Below are 26138 nucleotides of genomic sequence, written 5' to 3'. Positions count from 1 at the left end.
TACTACTACATATATGTAGTAGCATAATTCATTTATTGTGTAAATATATATTAAGGACAAAGATATATTTTTTATAAAAAACATAATATATTTGTATATTACTGCTTAATTGAGTAAATTCATAAATAATTTAAAAAAATATGATTTATTTTTAAAAGAAAAGACTAAAATATTGTTTAGAAATCATAATTATAGAAAGAACAAAAAACTTGTATTTATATTTAAATGTTTAAGAGGAATATGTTAGAAAAAGAATTTATTTTTCTTAAATAATACCATAATACATATATTTTTGTTTTTAAACATTTTAAAAAAAGAATAGCCTATACTTTATATGGAAATATCTTATGTGATATAAAACGTTAAATACTCAAATCATTGTAACATAAAAAGGTAGGTAAGGATGTTGAATATAAGTTAAGGTAAAAGTATAAATAATGTAAAACTTTGAAAATATAATGATATTAATTTTTGTAATATTTTAACATTTTCTAATGCTGTTTATTATTACCTTTTATAAATAATTTATTTCAAAGATAACTACAATATAACGATATATTTCAGATTATTACAATAATATTTTGTGTGTATAACTTTTTCATAATTATCGCTGTTTGGGTTACACATATAGAATGCAAATATTTTGGTATAATATATTTTTTGTTTATAATTTTTTTAATAAATATTTATTTGTGTTTATGTTTACGTTCATTTATTTTAGTACACCTTTAATTTTTACACCTGACATAACATATCTTTAAAGGAATATATAAAAAATAATATATACCTTCTAACATTAATAGAAAAATTACTAAAACATACATTTTAGTAAATTATTTTGTCTTATACTATTTTTTGTGTGAAAATTATTCATTGTACATATTATACTTAATTGCAAATTCATTTCATTTGGAATATTCATTAATTAATATAATTGCATGCAATATTTCTATAAATATTTTATCTTTAACAACATTTGTTCTTTATCCTTTTTCTATCATATTAGTATTTCTTCTAAATATATATATAATAAATAAAAAATTAAAATATAATGTACTCGAATATAGAAATTTTTCATTGAGAAATGATTGAATAAATCAAAATTAAAAATTGTAATTTTTAAAAATAATAGAACAAATATAATGAATGAATTATTGTTTGCTGTATAGTGTCTATATCTTTATAGATTAGGTAGTATAGATTAAATTCATCATTTTAAAAGAATTATACACCATAAAATATTGTTATTAAGGAGAAACTAATTCCCCTACTATAATTGTAATAATACACAAAGTTTTTTTTTTATTATGTTATTATTATTTTTATAGTGTTATAATAATTAATGTTCTATAAAATATATCTAGATTTTCCTAAATACAATATTTACAAATTTAGAACTATTATTATGATAATAACCTTAATATTATTAATTATTACGTTAATATATTGAAGGATATATTATATATGTACTGCACATTCTATGTAGTAGTAAACTCAATATTTAAATACAATATAAAAACACTTATTTCTTATTTTATTCCGAAAATAATTAATAAAAGCATTACCTAATTAATACACTACATTAAATTAAATATATATTTAATTATATACGAACAAATTCTAGTTAATATATTTTTATGAAGTTTATTTTTATTTTAATATAACATTATAAGTTATACAATATATTTCTAAAGTTATGTTACTATTTATATGTAGTATAATTAATTATAATTATATATATTTTATCATGTTTTTATGAGAGAATTATAAAAAAAAAAATTTCATAAATATAGAACTGTTTGTTATTGGAAGTACATTATATTTTTGTTAATATTTTCCTTAATATAATATTGCATTAAAGATATATATAATGGGACACAAAATTAATATAATAATATTTATTAAAATTGCTGAGATTATCATTCTAACATGGATAAGCAATTTTAGTAATTATGTGGTAAAACAATATCATATAAGTATAATATTTATTATTTATAATTTTTTTGTTTTATATTAATCATTACAATATTTTACTATTAGTTTATTTATTCTTATTAAATCTAATTATTTACTTTGTATTTTTACTGTATATCTGGCAAATATTTGGACGGAAACTGTAAGTATGATAGAATAATAGATACAAAACGTTATAGGTTATTAGAAATATATAAACATGACAAAGATTCAAATAATGTGTGTTTAAAAGAAAGATTACCAAATATTGAAATTGACAAGCAGAAAGACATATCTCATAATGAAAAAGTAACGAAAAGAAAAAATAAACATATAAAAGTTTATTAAATAAGTCGCAGTATTTTACAGAAAATGCAGATAATAATAATGGAATTTTTGATGGAAAACACTTCCATTTTGAAAAAAAATGGATTAAAAAAATAAATTATGATGATTTTCTTGATAAGAAGAGGAGAATTTGTAATAAATTATTAAAAAAAATAAAATTTAGGAGTTATGGATTGGCAGCTTTTATATTTTTTCTTTTTATGTTGATCGGAACAGAATTGCCAATATTATGTGGATTAGGGTATATGAAAGAAAAAATAGAAATTACATTTAGTTCGCAAAATTTGCGTGATACCGTGAAATCTATTGTAGACACTCTTTGTCCAGAAAAATATTCATATCTAATAATGTTCTCACTAATTATCTTTATATTATCTGTCACAATTATAATAGCTCTTCCTAAGATCTTAAGAAATAATGAAAAATACAATAAAATTAAGTTGATGAGAGAATAACATGAACAACAAGGAATTTGTATTTTCATATAAATTAATGATTAATTAGAATTATTATATGTAATATGTTTATTGTTATATACTTTATAGTCATACCTATTATTGATATAATTTTGTAAATATACATGTGTATAAGATTTTATTTTTATACGAACATTAATAAATTACGTTTTTCGGTTTTTTGTATATTTACAAAATTATATCAATAATAGGTATGACTATAAAGTATATAACAATAAACATATTACATATAATAATTCTAATTAATCATTAATTTATATGAAAATACAAATTCCTTGTTGTTCATGTTATTCTCTCATCAACTTAATTTTATTGTATTTTTCATTATTTCTTAAGATCTTAGGAAGAGCTATTATAATTGTGACAGATAATATAAAGATAATTAGTGAGAACATTATTAGATATGAATATTTTTCTGGACAAAGAGTGTCTACAATAGATTTCACGGTATCACGCAAATTTTGCGAACTAAATGTAATTTCTATTTTTTCTTTCATATACCCTAATCCACATAATATTGGCAATTCTGTTCCGATCAACATAAAAAGAAAAAATATAAAAGCTGCCAATCCATAACTCCTAAATTTTATTTTTTTTAATAATTTATTACAAATTCTCCTCTTCTTATCAAGAAAATCATCATAATTTATTTTTTTAATCCATTTTTTTTCAAAATGGAAGTGTTTTCCATCAAAAATTCCATTATTATTATCTGCATTTTCTGTAAAATACTGCGACTTATTTAATAAACTTTTATATGTTTATTTTTTCTTTTCGTTACTTTTTCATTATGAGATATGTCTTTCTGCTTGTCAATTTCAATATTTGGTAATCTTTCTTTTAAACACACATTATTTGAATCTTTGTCATGTTTATATATTTCTAATAACCTATAACGTTTTGTATCTATTATTCTATCATACTTACAGTTTCCGTCCAAATATTTGCCAGATATACAGTAAAAATACAAAGTAAATAATTAGATTTAATAAGAATAAATAAACTAATAGTAAAATATTGTAATGATTAATATAAAACAAAAAAATTATAAATAATAAATATTATACTTATATGATATTGTTTTACCACATAATTACTAAAATTGCTTATCCATGTTAGAATGATAATCTCAGCAATTTTAATAAATATTATTATATTAATTTTGTGTCCCATTATATATATCTTTAATGCAATATTATATTAAGGAAAATATTAACAAAAATATAATGTACTTCCAATAACAAACAGTTCTATATTTATGAAATTTTTTTTTTTATAATTCTCTCATAAAAACATGATAAAATATATATAATTATAATTAATTATACTACATATAAATAGTAACATAACTTTAGAAATATATTGTATAACTTATAATGTTATATTAAAATAAAAATAAACTTCATAAAAATATATTAACTAGAATTTGTTCGTATATAATTAAATATATATTTAATTTAATGTAGTGTATTAATTAGGTAATGCTTTTATTAATTATTTTCGGAATAAAATAAGAAATAAGTGTTTTTATATTGTATTTAAATATTGAGTTTACTACTACATAGAATGTGCAGTACATATATAATATATCCTTCAATATATTAACGTAATAATTAATAATATTAAGGTTATTATCATAATAATAGTTCTAAATTTGTAAATATTGTATTTAGGAAAATCTAGATATATTTTATAGAACATTAATTATTATAACACTATAAAAATAATAATAACATAATAAAAAAAAAACTTTGTGTATTATTACAATTATAGTAGGGGAATTAGTTTCTCCTTAATAACAATATTTTATGGTGTATAATTCTTTTAAAATGATGAATTTAATCTATACTACCTAATCTATAAAGATATAGACACTATACAGCAAACAATAATTCATTCATTATATTTGTTCTATTATTTTTAAAAATTACAATTTTTAATTTTGATTTATTCAATCATTTCTCAATGAAAAATTTCTATATTCGAGTACATTATATTTTAATTTTTTATTTATTATATATATATTTAGAAGAAATACTAATATGATAGAAAAAGGATAAAGAACAAATGTTGTTAAAGATAAAATATTTATAGAAATATTGCATGCAATTATATTAATTAATGAATATTCCAAATGAAATGAATTTGCAATTAAGTATAATATGTACAATGAATAATTTTCACACAAAAAATAGTATAAGACAAAATAATTTACTAAAATGTATGTTTTAGTAATTTTTCTATTAATGTTAGAAGGTATATATTATTTTTTATATATTCCTTTAAAGATATGTTATGTCAGGTGTAAAAATTAAAGGTGTACTAAAATAAATGAACGTAAACATAAACACAAATAAATATTTATTAAAAAAATTATAAACAAAAAATATATTATACCAAAATATTTGCATTCTATATGTGTAACCCAAACAGCGATAATTATGAAAAAGTTATACACACAAAATATTATTGTAATAATCTGAAATATATCGTTATATTGTAGTTATCTTTGAAATAAATTATTTATAAAAGGTAATAATAAACAGCATTAGAAAATGTTAAAATATTACAAAAATTAATATCATTATATTTTCAAAGTTTTACATTATTTATACTTTTACCTTAACTTATATTCAACATCCTTACCTACCTTTTTATGTTACAATGATTTGAGTATTTAACGTTTTATATCACATAAGATATTTCCATATAAAGTATAGGCTATTCTTTTTTTAAAATGTTTAAAAACAAAAATATATGTATTATGGTATTATTTAAGAAAAATAAATTCTTTTTCTAACATATTCCTCTTAAACATTTAAATATAAATACAAGTTTTTTGTTCTTTCTATAATTATGATTTCTAAACAATATTTTAGTCTTTTCTTTTAAAAATAAATCATATTTTTTTAAATTATTTATGAATTTACTCAATTAAGCAGTAATATACAAATATATTATGTTTTTTATAAAAAATATATCTTTGTCCTTAATATATATTTACACAATAAATGAATTATGCTACTACATATATGTAGTAGTATAAATATAATATTATATCATCATTCACCTCTAGATCCAATATTCTTTCTTTTAATCCTATCTTATGAATTTATTATGTATACTAATATATTTTATTTTGTAGCTCGTAATGTGTTCAACACTTATGCAATTAGACTAATTCATTTTTTTCCTTTAGTATTATTGTCTAAAATGTAATAAAAATATTTTTACTTTTACAAAGGAAATTTTAATAGATTTTTTCCTTTTTTTTTTAAACAGTAATTTATTAATATTTCTAATATAAAATTATTATACTTATTTAATAAAAACTTTTACAATAAAATATTGAAATTTTTTTAATAAAGCTAAAATAAAACATATCTAATCAAAAAAAAAAAACAATATAATATGCATATTAATTATCAATAAAAAAATAATGCTTCTTTTAATATCGTTTTATCTAAAAATTTACATTACAAATATAAATGTATTAGTATTTGTCAATATAATTTAAATATATTTTTTTTTATACACCTTTAAAATAATAATAACTCTTCAAATGATATATATTTAGACATAAAAAAAGAGGAAATAAATATAAAATATTACTTGCAAATTATTAGATGAATGCAGAACAAATATATATTTATCCATGACACCTAAATATAATTCACTTTTTTAGTGACGTATTGATATATTTAAAATTTTACTATTATGAAAGGAAAAAAAAATAAAAATAATTCATATTATTTATTAATATATAAGTACTTTTAATTCATTAATATAATCATTTTATATCGTAAAAAATAAAAATTAAAAAATAATATCTTGAAATATGTATAAATATTCAATATAATATATATTTAAGTAATTTTATAAAATTAAGAGCAATTATAAGAAATGAAAAGTGTTCAGCCCTACATTAACAGGTCATATGTATAAATCCTAAGTTAATTGATTATAAACAAAAAAATATTTAATAAAAATAATAATTTAATATATATCTATATTTTCTCTTTAAACCATTAAAAAAAAAAAATAAATGTTTGTTAAAAGGACGTTTAAATAAATAAGTTCTATTACACATTATTAATAAACGTATTTATATAATAATTATTAAACATTTCCTTATATAATATATATGTATCAATACAACAATATGCATTCGCATTTAATAATTATATGAAAAATGTAATACATCTTTTTTTAATATAAACCTAATTAAACATTTATTTAAATGTATCAACAAATAACCATTTTAGATTAGAAAGAGATCAAATAAAAAGAAATCTTATTATAGTTAAAATATAAATCACCACAAAATGTTGATAAAATTGTAAAAATTGTCTTTTTATATAGTAATAATAACGTACAAAAACATATACGAATTTACTGGAATACATTAATTTACCCGAAGCCATTAATTATATTAAAGCTCAAACTATAATTTAAACTACAAATATAAATATACTAAAATATTCTAATTCACAAAAAAACTATGATAGTATTTTTTTAACTTGTTCATAAAAAATTCCCTTATCTGTATGTTCATATATAAGAATTAAGCAATTATTGATATGTTTATTATATATATTTATATATATTGTAATTATTAGTTCACATTGATTATTTTATTACAGAAAAAATTATGTAACTTATTATTAATTTTATCTTTGTCTGAACTTTATTCTTTCATATTTTTTAACTTTTTTATGATAATAAACAGCCCTTGATATACATGTTATACCTAATATTAAAAACGGTAAGCCATATATTAGGATTCTAAATAATCTTAATAATACATGCAATTCACTGATAGCTGTTCCAGGCGTTTCTCCAATGGATCTCCAAAACCCTTGCACTACATCTTTCAGAGACTTATATACTGCATTCAACCACCCATTTTCTTCTCCCCATTGTTTCAAAATGTTCGAAAATCCTATTGTACCCCACAACCCTTTATCTTCATCTAAAAAACTCCATGATAAATCTACTATGAGCAGTACTGATAACAAAAAGAATATTAATAACGGTAAAACAAATGGTAGTACGCATTTTTTACGTATTATTTTTCTGTAAAACTTATTACTAATTATCTTGTTGTTTTTAAGAAAATCCATAAAGTCCATTTCTTTGAATATTTTTTTTTCAAAGTGGGAATAATTTTTTGTTTCAAACATACAATTGTTTTTTTTCATATATGATTTACAGTTTCCTCTAAATTCTAATGGAGTTCCATTTGAATGTTTTCTTTTTCCAGTGTACCCTTCCATGTTATTAGTTATATCTTTTTTTTTCTTCATTCCATTATTTGTCATTTCCTCTTTTAAAACTAAGGCATTTGAATATTTATCCTGTTTATATTTTGCTAGTAATCGATAATTTCTGGTTTCTGATTTTCTATCAAGTTCGAAGTGCTCATTCATAGACTTGCTAAACGGCCTCTAAAATACAAGAGAAATGCAAATATTTACCATTTATTAGAACCTAAAATCTAATAAATAAAAAAAACTATTAATAAATATAGAACACTAAAAATAAAAACAATACAAATATCCTTAAATAATATTATCATACTACATCACTGTTAATATGACAGATCCTTGTTAAAAAGATAAACACAACAATTTTAATAAGTACTATTATCTTAATTTTTCGTTGCAAGATATACATTATTATTATTTATTTTATATATTAAAGAAAAAAAACAATAATATTATAATATATTTGCAAATATAAAGTATGCTGTATTTGTTGAAAAAGCTTTTTTTTAATGCTACGTGAATACTTAATCAAATATATATAACTATAATGAATATTACGTTTACAAAAAGAAATAATCGAGACATTGTTATACAAAATTTTTATGTTAAAGTTATTAAAAATAAAAATAAATGTATATTTATATAAAATAACTTGAATACATTCACAATAATTCAGAATATATTATTTAATTATAGAACTTGACACATCGATTAAATAATTTTTTATTTAATCCTTTTCACTATAAATTAAAAAGAAAAATATATGTTCCGTTAATATTTATAATTATTGAGCTTATATAGAATATATAGTAGGATATAATGTATATATAATACATTTCTCTAGATATTACAATAATAAATATGAGTTTTAAGAATGTTATCCTATTAATAAGTCGAATTTTATAAACATTATATTTTAGAAGAGCGTGTTATTATTATTAAAAATATTAATAATATAATTAAAAAAATTGTTGTAATAAATGAAGAAACAACATTATACGTTATATCTATTACAACATATTATTTAGTTACTACCTAATCTCTAACAGTATTTTATAGAATATAAGGTATACAAAAAAATAAAATTAATTATACTCTATCTAATCTACGAAGAAATAAATATTTTAACGTAAAATAATGACTCATTTTTTTATTGTTTTATAACAATATATGAAAATTATTGTTTTTTATTAAGTTTAAATTAAATAATTTTTTGGAAATAAAGTATTCTTAAATTTTTGAAATAATTTTTTTTTTTTTTTTTAAACATAAATATTTAAAAGTAATACAATAAAATAAAACAAAGATATATGAAAGAGTTTATTAAAATTTTTTTCATCAGGTTGTTGTATTTTTTTATATATCTTTATCTATGTTTTATACCAAAATATCTAAATTCAATTATATATCACCGGAAAATAGTAATACATAAGCTATCTTATATCGTAGGTAATACATTTATAAATATACATATCTATAATAACCAAAAAACTTCTAATATTAACGTTTGGGTAGTATTTGAATTTACATAATAGTACTTTTAAAAAAATTATGGTTATATCATGTGAAATACTCAAATATAAATTTCACAAAAAATCATATATACTATCCTTATATAACTAAGCTTTTTATTCAAAATATATCTTAATATTTTAATTAAAATATATTGCAGCTTATAGTTTTAATAAAAGCATAATTATTTTTTTATTAACTAGAACATATATATAACTTCGATTTTCTTTTACCAAATGTTATATTATTAAAAAGTATATTAAAAATATCTAATAAATTTCCTGGTTATTGATGAAAAATTCTTATGTTCTTGTACATATTCAAGAACCTACGTATTCTGCTGTAAAAAAATGTATAGAAAAAAAAATTGCAGAGTACTACAAATATATCAACAATTATCTATATATAACAATATTGAGAAAAAAATTTATTTACCATAAAATTTATTTACATGTTGTTTAATGATTAATTAAATTTTATTATATCTATATAATTTACTTTTATAAAATACTTACTGTTTATAACACATCAAAAAAAAAAATATTTCTATGAAATGCACAAACACCTGATTAATATTCGTTCAAAAAAAATTCTCTAACTACTATCATAAACAAAAAAATACAATATCTTTTTATTAAGAAATTTTTTTATTATAGTTCAAAGTATTCATAGAATCGAAACATTCATTAAATATATTTTTATATTCAATAAGATTTGAAACACACCACTTATAATAATTTATTTCCAAAGAATATTTGTTATTATTTCTATAAAATATGCATACTGACAAAAAAAAATAAAGAGGGCCTTAATTATATTAAATGAAAAATAACAATGCACATTTAAATTAAAATTATTTTATAATAAATTTCTACATAATTTATTCTTTAAATAGTCATTTATAACCATAATAAAACTAAAAAAAATCTAATATTGTTATAAACATAAATTGTCTAATTAACAAAGAGGATTTGTATTAATTGCAATTTTGTATAACAAATTAAATGAGTTCATATATTTTATAATAAAAATTTACATAAGTATTTACATTCACATAGTTTTCTCAAAAATAGCTCTTACATTTGTTACGAATATTTAGCTATACGTATTTAGTATTACAATAAAAGAAAAAATACATATATATATATATAATAATTGAAAATCATAAATTAACCTATAAGAATATAGTATATTATTAAAACAAAAATATATCTATACGAACTGTAATAAATATTTAATATATCTTTTTATACTTTTCCGAGTAAATACATACGTGTATATTATATGTGATGTATAATATAACTTATATTCATGTAAGACGGAATTTCTGTACGAAAATAATATCATTAAAATAATGCAGAATATTAGTTGTTATACGAAAAATATGATTTCTTTAATCGATGTATTCATTACAACTAGACTTTATATTCATTTCCTCGATTATCAATTACATATTTTAATAATTTTATTAGGATATAAGTAACTGTAGATATAATTATTATAGATGATGATAATCCAAGTATACGTCCATTACGCTACATAAATAACAATAACATATTTTCAGTTATAAACCTAGAATCGTTACAGGCCGAAATAATATATACAAATTAAGTTAATAAAATGGATAATAGAAATACCATTAAAAAAAAAATTTATATAGATAAAACGAATATCAAAGATGTACTAGTGCATGATGAATGATTTAGAACTTTTTTCTGGGTAGATTTTGTACATCTTTTTTTTTTATATATAGGACTAAATTCTCTATATAATATTTTTTCAAAGAAATAATCTACCTCCGCAAAATGGATTGCATATAATTAATTTGAATTACTTAATAAAACGTTTGGGTGATATTCTTGTATTATCATTATTCATAGATTCTTATTTTCTATCAAATTTTGATTCATATTTATAGTCCTCATTTCATGAATCATAATATGCATTTAAAATAATATATATTTTATTTCTGAATTGTTTTACTACTTCGCATCCTCTGACAATACAATATCAGTTTACGAATATATTCCTCTATGTACATTATTAATATTGCCTAAAGATTTATTACACAGCAATAAACTATTATATTTTAGTTATTTACGATATAATGTACTTATTTACTTATTATGATGCTATTATTATTATTATTATTATTATATATATATATATATATATATAATATGAAGCAACTAAGAATATTAAACTAACTTTCTTGAGTGATATTATTATACCACATTATAGTAATTAGTATATCATCAACTATATAAAAGAAATATAGAAGTTTTAACTAAAATAAAAATCTTAATTTTTCGATTAATGTTCCAATTATATAATTTTATATTTCCTTTATGATAGTAATAAATTCAACAAATTTTCATAAGTACTAATAAAAATATTCTGTCATTTAAGTTATAGATTTTTTTTTTTTCATATCAAAAAAGTAATTAAATTCAAAAATTAAGTACAAAAATAATCTTTATAAAAGAGAAGATTATCTTAAAATTGTTTTAATAAATATTTGGAATAATAATATTTGTAGAAAAAGTAACATTTATTGCAATTAGATTTTGTGTAGTAAACATATATCAAAAGCTAAAAACAAATAATAATAAATAAATAAAATACTTCATATAAATCCAAAATAAAACTCTTTGATTATAATCTTTTTTTTTTTTCTGTTAATTTTCATCTTACCTAATAAAAAATCATTATTCAAAGATTTTGTTCTAATACATTTAAACAATATGGCACTTTACCAAAATTTTGGAATGTAATCTTCGAAATGAAAAAATAAATATAATATTAATTAAGATAAAACATATAACCTTACTGAATAAAAAAAAACAACTTGAAATAAAAAAAAATAATGTACGCAAATAATACTAGTAAAATGTTAAAAATTAAAATGTTTACTTTCAATAATCAAATTTTAATTTAATTGTTATTGTTTTCAATTTATCATATATTATTTATTATTGAAACTTTTATAAAATAAGGTATAATAACCACTCAAATATTATTGTTTTAATATACATTTTTATAACTATATTATTAGAATTATTGATTTAAAATATAAATGTACATCATCCGCATAAATTACAGCAAGATTGAAGTTATTATAATAAATAAAATTTTCATATATCTTATATAATATAAATATATAACTATGTATATGTAAAATAATAATATTTTTTATCAACTAAGCATTTAATAATTATGTTATATCAAATTATATCAAAATATAATACTATAATATATAATATAAATGTAATTATAATATATTATAATTTTGTTACTTCTGTATATATTTCCTCTCTTTTTTAATTAATAATTTTTATAAAAAATATTTTAAAAAATAATTACAAGATAGTAGATAATCTCTAAAAACATTTTACAGTATATTTTTTAACAATACACCTAAATATAACTGTTCTAAGAATATTTTCTGAATATATTCTAATACATATTTTATTTTTAGAATTTTTTCTCGTATTATATCCTCATTAAAGCAATATTTTATCAATATATATTATGTATATAAATATATAATTGTTTTTCGAAATGAAATTTTGTATGGTAAATTATAATATTAACACAATTATTTCCGTAACGCGCTCATTAAATACTTATTTATTTGTTTTATTTGAATAATATTAATTAATGCTATTTTAATTATAGCTTTTACGAAAATATTTTTTTTAATTATAACATTTTTATTGTACTTCATTAAGTACTACATTTATATTTATTTTAAAAATAAATCTAAAGAATTGTTATATCGACAAAATAGAAAATAGTTGAGTATAGTTCCAAGTTATTCGTGTACTTATTTTTTTTTGAAAAATATTAAATATATCTAGTAAAATATTATATAATCTTTTACAACTTCAAAAATATCTATTATAAAACAAAATACTAAAATGATCATCTTTTTTATTAGAGCCTTTATTTTTTCCTGTCTAATATGGATATTCAAATATTCTGACGAGGTATCATAGTTATTATACTTAATTTTTTTCCTTTTTCTTTTTTATTTTATGTTTTTACATGAGAGGAATATTTTATTCATATAATATATAAATATACATTTTTTAAATATTTAATATGAACTTATATTTTTAGTTAAATATCTGCGATAAAACTCGGAACAAGGAATTGAACAGAAATAACATATTAAATATTAAATATAGCAGATTGTTAAGCAGTGAAATAAGAGCATCGCTGGAAGATAAACATAAATGTTTAAAAGAAAAAATATATGATTTAAAAGGAAAAAGTACTGCATCATTTGAAAAAAAACCACATGCGTTAAAGCTAAATAACCTTTTTCAAGAAGAAGATAATGAATCAATATACGATGATACGTATCAAGAAGAATTGAATTATTTTATGCCACGTAAAAAACCTCAAAAACTTGGAGCTTCTAACGTTAAGCATAATTTAAAAGAAAAATCTCCTACATTAAAGCATTATAATAATATTCAGAACAAAAAAAACCTACCCAAATTTTTAAAAAAATTCAACCCAGAGAATGATTCAACTTTACGCCATATTTACTCATGTAATAAATATAATTCTCTTAATTATGAGGATAAAATTAAGGATAATAAATATTATAAGCAAAAATATTCAAAAAAATTAAAAATTTTTGTCCTCCTTTCTTATTTAATATCACCGATATCCGGTGGAATAATTTTAGGCTTAATTTTTTTCCTTGCTGGTGTACCTCCTCCCAAACAATTATAATGTATGTTAATGTTTTATAATATAGTCCAATATACAATGGTATTCCTAATAATATTTTTTTAATATTATGTTCTTACTCTTTGGATAATTCGATTTTTTTAAGATATTATACATAAAATTATCTGATAAATTAATCTAAGTATAGTAAAAATTGAGAAAAAAGTGTTCATTATGAAAATTTAATTTTATAAATTTATTATAGTTATCTTAAAGTGAACAATATTTTATATGTTCAATTGTAAAAAAATATATTCCGCCAATAAATTTATATAATATATAGATTATATATATTTTTATATTTCATCTTAAAAGAGTGTCGTCATATAATTTTATATGTCAAGTAATAATATAAGTAAATTATTTGTACTTTAACATTTAGTTTAAAATATTAAAGTTTCAAAATTTAAGTAAAAATATACTTGCTAGCAATATATATTATATATATATATGTTATATAATACGTTCACTTTACTCCAATAAATACAAAAAAAGACATATTTATTTTTAATATAAATCTAATTATATATTTATCTCAGTGTATATACAACTAATAATTTTAGAATAGAATAATATAAAAAATGTAATACAAGCATTTTTCATTTAATATATAAATTATTGAAGGACATCCATGAAATTATATTAATTCTTATATTATTTACTAATTTTATATCCTCCATATATATTCTATATAAGAGTCTATTTTAATGGAAAAATATACGTTTAACCAACAATATTTAATTATTCTGACACTATTTATAATACATAATGAGAATATTTTAAACTTTCAGTTTCACAAAAAGGTTAACAACGTAATTTCTCACATTTTCTTTGAAAATGATACAATATACACATGTACATCTATAAAATTATTTCATTTATAGCTATGATTACAGAGAATATATATCTAATATTATTATAGTTGTTACTGCATATTAATAATTTTATTACAGAAAAATGTACATTATTATTAATTTTGTACATCCATTAACTTAAATCTTTTATATTTTTCATTATTTATTAAGATCATAGGAATAGTTGTTATAATTATGATAACTAATATAATGATAAGAACTCCAAAAAATATTGAATAAACGTAGTCTTGTACTGGAGTAGGATTCCAAGAAAAAGGAGTTAGTAGCCCTAGAAGTTGCTTCTGTAGAAATTTCAAAATCTCCAATCCTTGTAGTATAGGGAATCCTATTCCAAACAAAAAAAAAAAAAAAAACAGTAACTCCAAATTAGTAACTTCTAAATTTTATTTTTTTTAAATCTATAACACAAATTCTTCTATTTTGTTCTTGAACTTCCGTATAATTTTTTTTATTAACCCACCTTTCTTCAAAACGGAAATATTTTTTATCAGACATTCCCTTACTATAATCCCCAACTTGTACATTGAATCTCTCCCTATTTAATAATTTATTAGGTTTTTCTTTTTTTTTTTGCATTTTCCCTTTTTTATTATTAGATACATATGCCTTTTCATATTCTCTATAATTTGGTTTATCTTATTTTAATGCTACAATATTTGAACTCTCACCATGCTTATATTCAACAAGTAATCTATAGGTTCTTATATTTAAATTTCTATCAAGTGTATAGCTTTCATGCAAAAAATTGATAAACCTATTCTAAAAAAATAAAATTTTTGTTATTTAATAAAATAAATAATTCCATTAAAAAAGTAGTATTAGTAAAAATAAAAAAAGCTCCAACAAAACGTATACCCCCCAAAACTCCTTATATAATATTATCATATCATATCATTCCTAAAGTGGCATAACCAAGTTAAAATAAGCCCAAGAGTTTTAATTAAAAACAGAGTTTTAATATTTTATTCCATGATATACATCTTTGCTATTATTAATAAATTCAGTAAAAAAAAAAAAATTAATAATAATATAATATACTACCAATGATAAACGCAGTACAGTTATTAAAAAAAATAAAAAAAAATTTATTATTTTTTCGTAAATGCTTAGTGAAATATATATAACTGTAATGAATCCAACAATATAATAAGAAAGAAAAATATATATTTAAAAAGGTATTAAAAAAGTTATACTTTAATAATTAAAAAAGTATACTTTCATAGAAATAAAATAATTAAAATATGCTCGTAATTATTCTAAATATATCATTTAATTATATCATTTAGTGTACTAATTAAATAATATTTTGGGGAATCCTTTTCGGAAAAAAGTAAGAAAAAATATATTTTTTCCTATTATAAGGAAATATTGAGTTTCTATAAAATATAGGATGTATACAATATATATTTATATATATATATATATTGCTCTAAATTTTAAAACAAATATTATTTTTAATTATTTTTTCCTACTACTAATTCTAATTTTATAAATATTATATTCTGAAAAAAATAATTATTTTTAATAAAACGCTATTTATTTGAACTATATAATAAAAGAAATGATTAGAGAAAATAACAGCATTCTGTGTTATATTAATTATAAAAAATTCTTTAGTCACTCCGTGGGTATACGTAAACAATTATAGTCTATATATTACAATTAAGAAATCATATTTATATGCTACTACTTTATTATATGAATAAATCCATAAAGTCACTTATGTGTTGAATTTTTTTCCTATAATAATTTTTTAAATATGCAATTTTAACTTAACTTTAATTAATACCATTATTCAAAAAACAAAAAAAAATTGTATTCAAATATTTACTTATTTTATATTATATATAATTAATTATATGTATTTATAAGAAATATTATTATGATAAGAAGAAAAAAAAAGGAAAAAAGAAAGATTGGAAAAGGAATATAATGTCGTTAAAAATATATTTTATACCTTTTGATTATTTAAAAATATATAAAATCAAATAAATATATTAATAATATACAGGATATAATATGCACATAACAAATGAGAACAAATAACAATATAACCTACTAATATGTATGATATATTATTTTTTCTATTAAAAAATTTGGAAAGAAAATATTATTATTTATTTGTTTTTTTAAAAATTCATGATGTTAGGAACATCTGTTACTGGGACACCATAATAAATCTACATAAATATTTAATTTAAAAATATTCTATTAAAGGAACTTTTAAAAACAAGTATATAATATGCCAATAATTTTATAAATCTTATGTGTTATAGCGTAGAGAAAGACAATTGTAAAAATATTATGTATACCAAAAATTATTGAAAACATCTTAAATATAACTTTATACTATTGTTCTTAAGAAGTATTGTTATATTCTAAGCATATAATTAAAAAATTAAAAAAGAGAAAAAAGAGCTAAATTTATAGCACTATTTTAAAACTGCAAAAATTAACATTATTATATATTTATTATTTTACTGTATAAACATATATACCATATTTATAAATACTCTTATTTCATTTTTTCTTCATTTTTGCACATTTTAATAGTTTTCGTTATTTTGCGGCAGATAACATTATTATATAAGTTATGTAATATACTATTTTTAATATTTACAATAATATAAATATAAATTATATCATTACTATAAAAAATAAGTATACTACATTATAAAACCATATTAAATATTTAGATATAAAAGGGCTTTTTCATTTTTAGTAACACTAATTTTTATTAATATATTTTTTTTCTGCTTTTTAAATAATATATATGTACTAACCAAAATTATTCTTGTTTTATATTTAATTTAGATTTCATGAGAAATTATATTATTCTTATTTGAAAATATTAAAATTTCTCCTTATTAAGTGTACATATAATAACTTATATATGTTATCATATATATATTTTAATAAAATTTACATATTTTTCATATTATGACATTTATATATTTAATACAAGAAAATAAAACTAGTTTTAAAAAAATAATATTAAATTTCAAAATATGATAAACATAATTATATACACTATATAGTAAAATATTTAAAAGTTATTAATTGTTCACTCGAATATTCAATTTCTATAGAATTTAATATATCGTTTATATGGTTACATCTATAATTTAATTATGCATATCCATATTTTTACTTTTAAATTAATAAAAACTTTTTAAGAGATTGACCTTATTTATTTTTAACATAAATTATATATTTTCCATTTCTGAAAAGTCGTTATTATTCAATTAATACACACATAATTTTAGAGAATTCTGAAAAATATAACCTATGTTATAATAATATATATATATATTATACAAAAGAGAAATATTATTTGCACGAAATTTCAAATTTTCTATTATTATTAACTTGTAAAAGTTATTTAACTATCTGCAATAGTTGACTACACATACAGATTGTCAATGAGGTGCATGAAACTCCTAAATTTTAATGAATTCCATTTCCTATGAATTATTCACTCTAACAGTTATATACACGAGAAAAAGTATATTCTAATATTATTTATTACGAATTTTTCTAATTATTTGCAATAATTTCATTAATGTTTTATTAATTTTTATATATATTTTTTTTTTTTCGTACTATAAATTATTCCAACTAAAAATGATAATGCTCATCCACAATCCCCTTATTCTGTTACAAGAAATTACAGTCGTAACGGCATCTTACTTACAAATATGTACATATTTAATATTATTTTATTTCATTTGAAAAACAACGTTGCCATCAAATAAAAAAAATATAAGATTTTGAAATAACTAGATGAACAAAATGATCATACATATATTAGTGTCAGTATGTACTACATAGAATACTGTTCTGTAGATAACTCTAATTTATAAAATTTCAATTATAATAACGATTGTACGTATAATACAAATTCTTGAACAAGTTAAATGAAATATATTTTAAAAGAACAGTTAAAAAATAAAAGGTTATAATAACATTTACTAATTTCAGTATAGAAATATAATATTATAAGACCATTATTCTAACAGAACTTTAAGAAATTCATATGTAAAGATCCTTGTTAATATGTTATATAATGATGAAAAATATTAAGTTAAAGTACAAATAATTTATACAAAAATATATGTTATGAAATATAAATAAAGCCAATAGGAAGAATCATAAATTTGAACTCCATAGTCAATATACGTATTATTGTTTAAGTTTTACGTATTCAATATACACCCTATTTCTTATTCGCATCAATCCATATTATATATATAAATGGAAAATTAATAGAAAGGATAAATTAATAATTTGATAATCGTTACGTTATCTATAGCTCTGAAGATAAAGGAAATGATCATTATATTAAATAAATATTTGCATTACTAAGAATATCTTAACATTTAAAGTATAAATAGACATACATAATAATACATTATTCTTACAATAAAATAATAAGAAATATAAGAAATTATAGAACTTTATTTTTAAAAGATTCTTTCTAAAACCGTACAATATAATATTATATAAATTCCATGTAGTGCAATAATATATAATCCAATAAGATTAAAATGTATTAATTAAAATTGTACTTTAATGTCATATATTTTACAGTAAGATAATATAGATAAATAAAATTAATAAAAGTATCAGTAAAATACTTTATAATGTCAAGCTTCTTTTTGTATAATATGATGCGACTATATATTTATGTATGTAACTAAAAGAATATACTTAAAATTAAAAGAAATTTATCATGAAATAATTCTTTTAATAATGTTTTTTATATACATTTCTTTTAAGGCTTTATTTAATATCATAATATATATATTATTAAACAATTTCGTATGAAATAATATGAACTATAAATTTTAATACATACAGGCTTTTAATTGTATCATACATATCATCCTGTGAAATTTGAATTTATGCACAATAAATAAGAAACAAATTATAATATGTTGTTCAAAGTCATTTAATAATGTTAAATTGGATTAATCATACGTATATATTCAGCTTCTTCCTGTGCTACGTCATTAATATATATATATATATATAATATCATTAGTGTTTTTGATATGAAAAATGTACAACTTCATCATATATTTTTAATATTAAATATTTTTTTTTAAATAAATGAATAAAACAATCATAGAAGTATAACAAAGTATTCAATAATACATATAAATATTTATTAATTTTTCATAACTTTAAATTAATTATGACGTATAAAATGCATGATTATTCTATATAAATAATAATATATTTGAAAAAACATATTGAAAAAAATATCAAAAGAAAAAAAATTTTCATATATTTTTAAAAAACGGTAAAAAATAAAAAAAGATAAAAATTGTTATATATATTTGTAAATAGTTATTATGCACATCCTTCATTATACTTTCAGATATATGAGTAAGCCATATTTTCTTTTATTTTGCTATATATTTATCCAATTTTATATGTTTTTAATGTATTGTATTTACCATATTCTTAATGTATTCAAATAAAAGCATTTAAATATAATAACTTGAAAAATGTTAAATTATTTTTATGTATATTCCTTTTTATATTATTATTAGTTAAAATATTTTCTTAAATGGATGAATGTAAAGAATTAAAATAAATGGAAAGTATACAACGAAAATTTTGTATAAATATAACTTACAAAATAAAATATAAATTAAGAAAATAATTAATGAATACAATATATTAATTATTATTAAAACTTAATTTTTTATGTGAAATAATAATATACAATAATATATTATTAATATATATGCTTATTTTTTTAATTTACTCATAATTTCTTATATCTTATACATTTATTTCAACTGAAGCATAATAATTTCTCATAATATATGATATTTATAAATCAACAAGCAAATTTGTTAATAATATTTTAAAATTATTCTATTATTTCATTTATTGATTCTTTTATTAAAAAGAATTACGAAATGGTACATTATATTCCTCATTTTTAGCGGTAAACAATATTTATTAATAGTACTGAAACGATTTCTAATGTATTTATAAAATATAGGATAAAAATAAACAATAAAAAAACTTTTTAAGCTATTTTTTAGAATATATCCCTAAGTAGTTACAGAAAAATAATTATTGTTTAATATTTTTTGTTTTATTTAATGTTGCATATAATTTTTTTTGTAGGTAAATATAATATTATTATAATTAATTATAAAATTATAATTTATTTTGCTTTTTTCTTAAACATATAGTGCAATAAAATTTGCCATATCCTGAAATATTTTATATTTTTAATAATTAACTAAATCTATTATAATTAATTAATATACATAAATATACCTTTTATTAATTAATATTTTGTCCATATATAATAATATTTATCCAAATATGGTAATAAGGATATACATAAGATCATAAATATACATATGTATAATAAATTGTATTATTAAAAAATTATTCAGCGGTATAGTACATGTTATAAATAATTAAATTTTAGTTATTTTATATATATATAACATTAATCGACATAAGTACATTTTAATTATTGGCTCTTTCCGTAACTATGTAAAATATTTCGTATAATTATTACACTGTTTATTATTATTTCTAGATTCAACATAGTAAATATAAAAAAGAAACATCATAATAAATATAACCCTATATTGTATTATTTCATAAACAAATAACAAATATAAAAAAATAAAAATAAAAAATACTATCATTGTAAATACTATTTCGGTGCATAGATTATTTTTTTTCGAAAAACACAAAAATTAAAAGAATTATTCACATTAATAAAGGTAGTAATAAGTATATATATGTATGTCTATTTAAAAACGAAAAAAAAAATGCCATATATAGATTTATGATATATTTACACAAATTTTACCTTACTTATGAATGTAACTTATAAGTAGTTATCTGTTGTTATATATACATCTTTTTTGTTATAAAATGAATATGAATTTTACATAAGAAAGTAATCTCAACTGTTATTTAATTTTGAAATGCATTTAAGATATATCTTAACTTGTAATATATTTATCTACGTTAAAAAAGATAAGAATCATATAAAATAAATACAAATATATGCAGTAATGTTATATATCTAATATAAATTTTTATGTAATTAATAATTTTAAAATTCCCTTCAATATATTTTAATTTTTGAATTACCCTATTTATAAATACATAAATTTGTATTTTTCTTTCAGATTGTTTTTTAAAACTACATACAGTATTAATAAAAAGTCATTATGGAAAAATGTTTTTCCTCGGTAATATTCATCGTTTTTTAAATGATTAAAGTTATGCATAAATTATTTATTTGCGATAAAAAAAAAGTGATAACGCAACGTAAAAATTGATGCTTAAATCATTCTTAATAATTCTTTTGAATATAGAGCTTTGGTATGCGAGGTACGAGTTTTTTTAGATACCGAAACGACTCTAAGTTTAGTAATATTATAAGATATATAACAGAAAAAACTAGTTCCTTAAGCAGTGAAGACGATAAAACAAAATTTAGGAATGGATGCAAAGAACTGGCTAATTATCTACTTAAGAATAAGTCTCCACCATATTATTATGAATCGGAAAAAGAAAAGTGGGAAGCAACATTAAAAGATTGGTTAACTAATCACTACAAAAAACTAAATAGATATGGAGGATGTCCGGTGGTTATGAACGAACATGATAGGAAAATTTTAGAATTAAAATATGATGAAGAAGATTTTTGTGAAAAAAGAAATACTTATCTTACTAAAATACAACAGCTAAAACCTAGAATTTCAAAAACGTGTGATAATGAATATTTACAGAAATGTAACGAATATAACGATTGGATTAATGGGAGAAATATTTATTTTCAGGAAAAAGTAAGCCTCATTAAAGGTTGTTACAGAAAAGAACCAATAACTCCCAAAAGGGGAAAAAAACAAGAAACATTATGCAATATACTCAAAGAAGAAACCTTTAGACCATCATCTCTCTGTTTACCCATCGATCAAATTCCAACTTGCAAAAACTTAGAAGAAAAAGAAAAAGAAATTTTACAAGGAGATCAAAAAACAGATGAAGCGCCACTTAAACCTGAAGGTCCACCGGAACAAGTCGTTCAAACTTTACAAGGAGAGAAAACTCAAAGTGCACCAAATCCTCAAGATAAAAGTAAAGAAGCTGAAGCTATTCAAACTAATCAAGGTCCAACAGAATTAACAACAACAAAAGCTAATGATAATGATGCAGTATTACCGGGCGTTATTATATCACCAAATTCAGATTCTAAAATGTCACCAGAAGCGCAATCTCCCGAAAAGCATGCATTAAATGCCGAATTATCAATTGTACCTCCAAGTTATGCTAATTCCCCAGAAACCCCTAAAATTTCAAGTACCAATAATTCTACTTATTTATCTATTCTAGAAATGAAAAAATTAAATATATATTTATAATTATTTCAGGTCCATTAGCGAATTCGTCTAACACATACACATCATCTATTTTAATCAGCTTTATAGTTATTTTTCTATTTTCCCTTTTTATTAAAGTAAAATAACACTTATGTAATAAAAATATTATAATCATTTTATTATCGTAATAACTTGTTTTAAAAATCCATTTTTTTCTACTGTAGTATGCTTTAATAGGGTTGTTTAAAAAAAAAAAAAGATAAAAAGAAGACCTGTGAAATTTCTGAGAATATTAAATCCTTTACTTTCTTGGAAAAAAAGTGAGTTCTTAGCACACGATCATTTAGAAAACTTAAAATACGATAGCGAAAAAACCATTAAAAATATAATAATAAATGAACATAACATGAATAATAAAGTACACGTGTCAAACCGAAAAAAGGATAGGTACAAAACCATCATAGAAGTACATATGGAAATACTCGAAGAATACAGAAATACAAAATGGGAATACAAAAAAGGAGAATTTTTAGAAATATGCCTAGAAATGTTAGCAAAAGAAGAATATACAGTATATACTAATTTGACCAATGACGAACTAATAATTGAAGATGCTAAAACTGTCAGTTGCAAAGAAAAACAAAAAATAATATGGAATAAATGGATAGAAAGACATAGAAATCTTGCTGAAAAATTGAAAAAAATACATTGGTTTAATAATTTAAAAAATGATTGGAAAAGGGAACTAGCTAACTTCAAAAAAAGAGAAGAATTAAAAAATGATCCTGATGAAATTCAAAATATTCCATTTTCACAAAGAGAAAAAGATAAATGGAGACAGTGGATATCGGAGAAGTGTATAATTATTAAGCAATATATTGAACAGGATTTATTTAGCTATTTGACTGATGAACTCCAGATTATACCAGATGATTATTATAAAGAAAAAATTAAAGATTCTTTGCCATTAATTAATATAGGAGAATTATCGAACAAAGAAGACTGCCAAGAATTATATAAATATATAAAAAAAAAATTATTAACAAAACTGTGTATCCTCGTTCTTATGTCAGTATTAGAAGAATGCAAAAAAGAGCAGGACATTGAAAATAATGAATCACATTTGGATAATTACATAATTGAAACTAAGGAAAAAGAAAATTCAGACAGTAAAAAAGAATTTATAGAAAACATAAGTGAATTTAACCGATATTTTTTGGAAAATACGGAAAATTATGATTATACAACAGACGATAGCTTTAGGAAAGAGATAGAAAATTGGATAATAGGAGATAATATAAATGCAAATTCTATGGAAAAGGAGAATAATGGAGACAAATACTACAGAGTTATGTAAAAATACATTTTTAAAATTTATAATATACATTCTGAATATATAAGAATAACATTTTTGCGTAAGCATGTAATCTATAAGAAACTTATTTAATAACTTTTATTATTCACTATGGGAACGATGAAAAGAGTAATTTGAAAAAATACTTAATAAAAGAAAGAGAAGCGAACATGAAATATGAAGATTGAAATGAAGATGCATAAAATATATTTCAATTATATATACTATTTTTTATTTCTTTAAGATTATCAATATGAAATTTATATTAATACTTGATTAAATATAAGTAACAATGTATATATATATATATATAAAAATTAAAATTATATTAATGTATTCCAAAAATATTAAACTTGTAGGAAAATAAAAAAAAGCAAAAACATTAATATTGCAATACTTCTTTTTAATTTATATATCAGAATTACTTATAATTTTATAATTCTATGTTATTTCATTATTTCTATATATATGATTATTTCCATATTTGTAAAGAGGCTTATTTGTATCCTTCAAAAAATTCCTATCAATTAACTGTTTAAGGATTTAATTAATAAAAAAAAATTTAATAAAAAAACAGAAATACCTTAAAATACACGAAATCGTAGTGAAAACATATATATAATTCATATAAATTAATATATTATAGAAAAACCATATGTTATATACATAATGAAATACTTCTAGGTCATTATGATTTAATAGATAATCGCATAATAAACGTTTTCTTTTATAGTAAGTTTGTAACCCTTTATTTGTTATATATCAATATATTTTTTTTTAATTATATATATCTTCTCACAAAGAAAATACCATATTTAAATGTACTGTCCCTTTATAAAGAATTCAATTTTTTTATACAACAAATAGTGTAACTTAAATGAAAAAACTTTATACATATTTATAGATATTTATGATATTAAAGTATTTTTTTTGATTGTATAACTTTTATAATTATAAATTTAAAAAATTATTGAACTAATTAATATTCCTAAAACACGATAATAATGAAATTATTCTGAATACATAGTTTTTTATATTAACTTGTAATTTATATTCGCTTTTAAAAAAAATGTAAACAATTAAATAAAAAATATACTTATATTTTTTTTTACTATAATATCTACATTATTATTTATTAATATTTTTATAAAATAAAGGATATAAAAGTTAAATATAAAAAAAGTGTATAAATTAAACAGTACTAAATGAATTTCAGCGCTTTTCTAAAACCATAA

At 19.0% G+C, this 26138-nt stretch overlaps 6 protein-coding genes across 6 annotated transcripts; 3 read left to right on the top strand and 3 right to left on the bottom strand.

The window, feature by feature from the left end:
* Window positions 1–1870: 1870 nt before the first annotated feature.
* Window positions 1871–2756, top strand: MKS88_000115 (uncharacterized protein; the record flags this gene model as incomplete). The annotated part of the gene is made up of 2 exons (XM_067219450.1): window positions 1871–1976; window positions 2323–2756. 2 exons carry the CDS (start codon window positions 1871–1873, stop codon window positions 2754–2756), a joined length of 540 nt encoding a protein of 179 aa, XP_067070273.1.
* A 308-nt stretch (window positions 2757–3064) lies between these two features.
* MKS88_000114 (uncharacterized protein) lies at window positions 3065–3950 on the bottom strand (the record flags this gene model as incomplete). Its single annotated transcript, XM_067219449.1, has 2 exons — window positions 3065–3498; window positions 3845–3950. 2 exons carry the CDS (start codon window positions 3948–3950, stop codon window positions 3065–3067), a joined length of 540 nt encoding a protein of 179 aa, XP_067070272.1.
* A 3497-nt stretch (window positions 3951–7447) lies between these two features.
* Window positions 7448–8206, bottom strand: MKS88_000113 (uncharacterized protein; the record flags this gene model as incomplete). The annotated part of the gene is made up of 1 exon (XM_067219448.1): window positions 7448–8206. One exon carries the CDS (start codon window positions 8204–8206, stop codon window positions 7448–7450), a length of 759 nt encoding a protein of 252 aa, XP_067070271.1.
* A 5270-nt stretch (window positions 8207–13476) lies between these two features.
* On the top strand, window positions 13477–14302 carry MKS88_000112 (uncharacterized protein; the record flags this gene model as incomplete). The annotated part of the gene is made up of 2 exons (XM_067219447.1): window positions 13477–13545; window positions 13679–14302. The coding sequence occupies 2 exons, from the start codon at window positions 13477–13479 to the stop codon at window positions 14300–14302; spliced, it is 693 nt and encodes a 230-aa protein (XP_067070270.1).
* Window positions 14303–15312: 1010 nt separating this feature from the next.
* On the bottom strand, window positions 15313–15750 carry MKS88_000111 (uncharacterized protein; the record flags this gene model as incomplete). The annotated part of the gene is made up of 2 exons (XM_067219446.1): window positions 15313–15499; window positions 15635–15750. 2 exons carry the CDS (start codon window positions 15748–15750, stop codon window positions 15313–15315), a joined length of 303 nt encoding a protein of 100 aa, XP_067070269.1.
* A 6644-nt stretch (window positions 15751–22394) lies between these two features.
* MKS88_000110 (uncharacterized protein) lies at window positions 22395–24906 on the top strand (the record flags this gene model as incomplete). Its single annotated transcript, XM_067219445.1, has 3 exons — window positions 22395–22415; window positions 22542–23529; window positions 23882–24906. 3 exons carry the CDS (start codon window positions 22395–22397, stop codon window positions 24904–24906), a joined length of 2034 nt encoding a protein of 677 aa, XP_067070268.1.
* Window positions 24907–26138: the final 1232 nt, after the last annotated feature.

This window comes from Plasmodium brasilianum (genome assembly GCF_023973825.1).
Source record: "Plasmodium brasilianum strain Bolivian I chromosome Unknown PB_00_02, whole genome shotgun sequence".
NCBI classification, from domain to species: Eukaryota; Apicomplexa; class Aconoidasida; order Haemosporida; family Plasmodiidae; genus Plasmodium; species Plasmodium brasilianum.
Note: the sequence above shows the minus strand (reverse complement) of the source record. Positions and strands in the feature narration are given on the sequence as shown.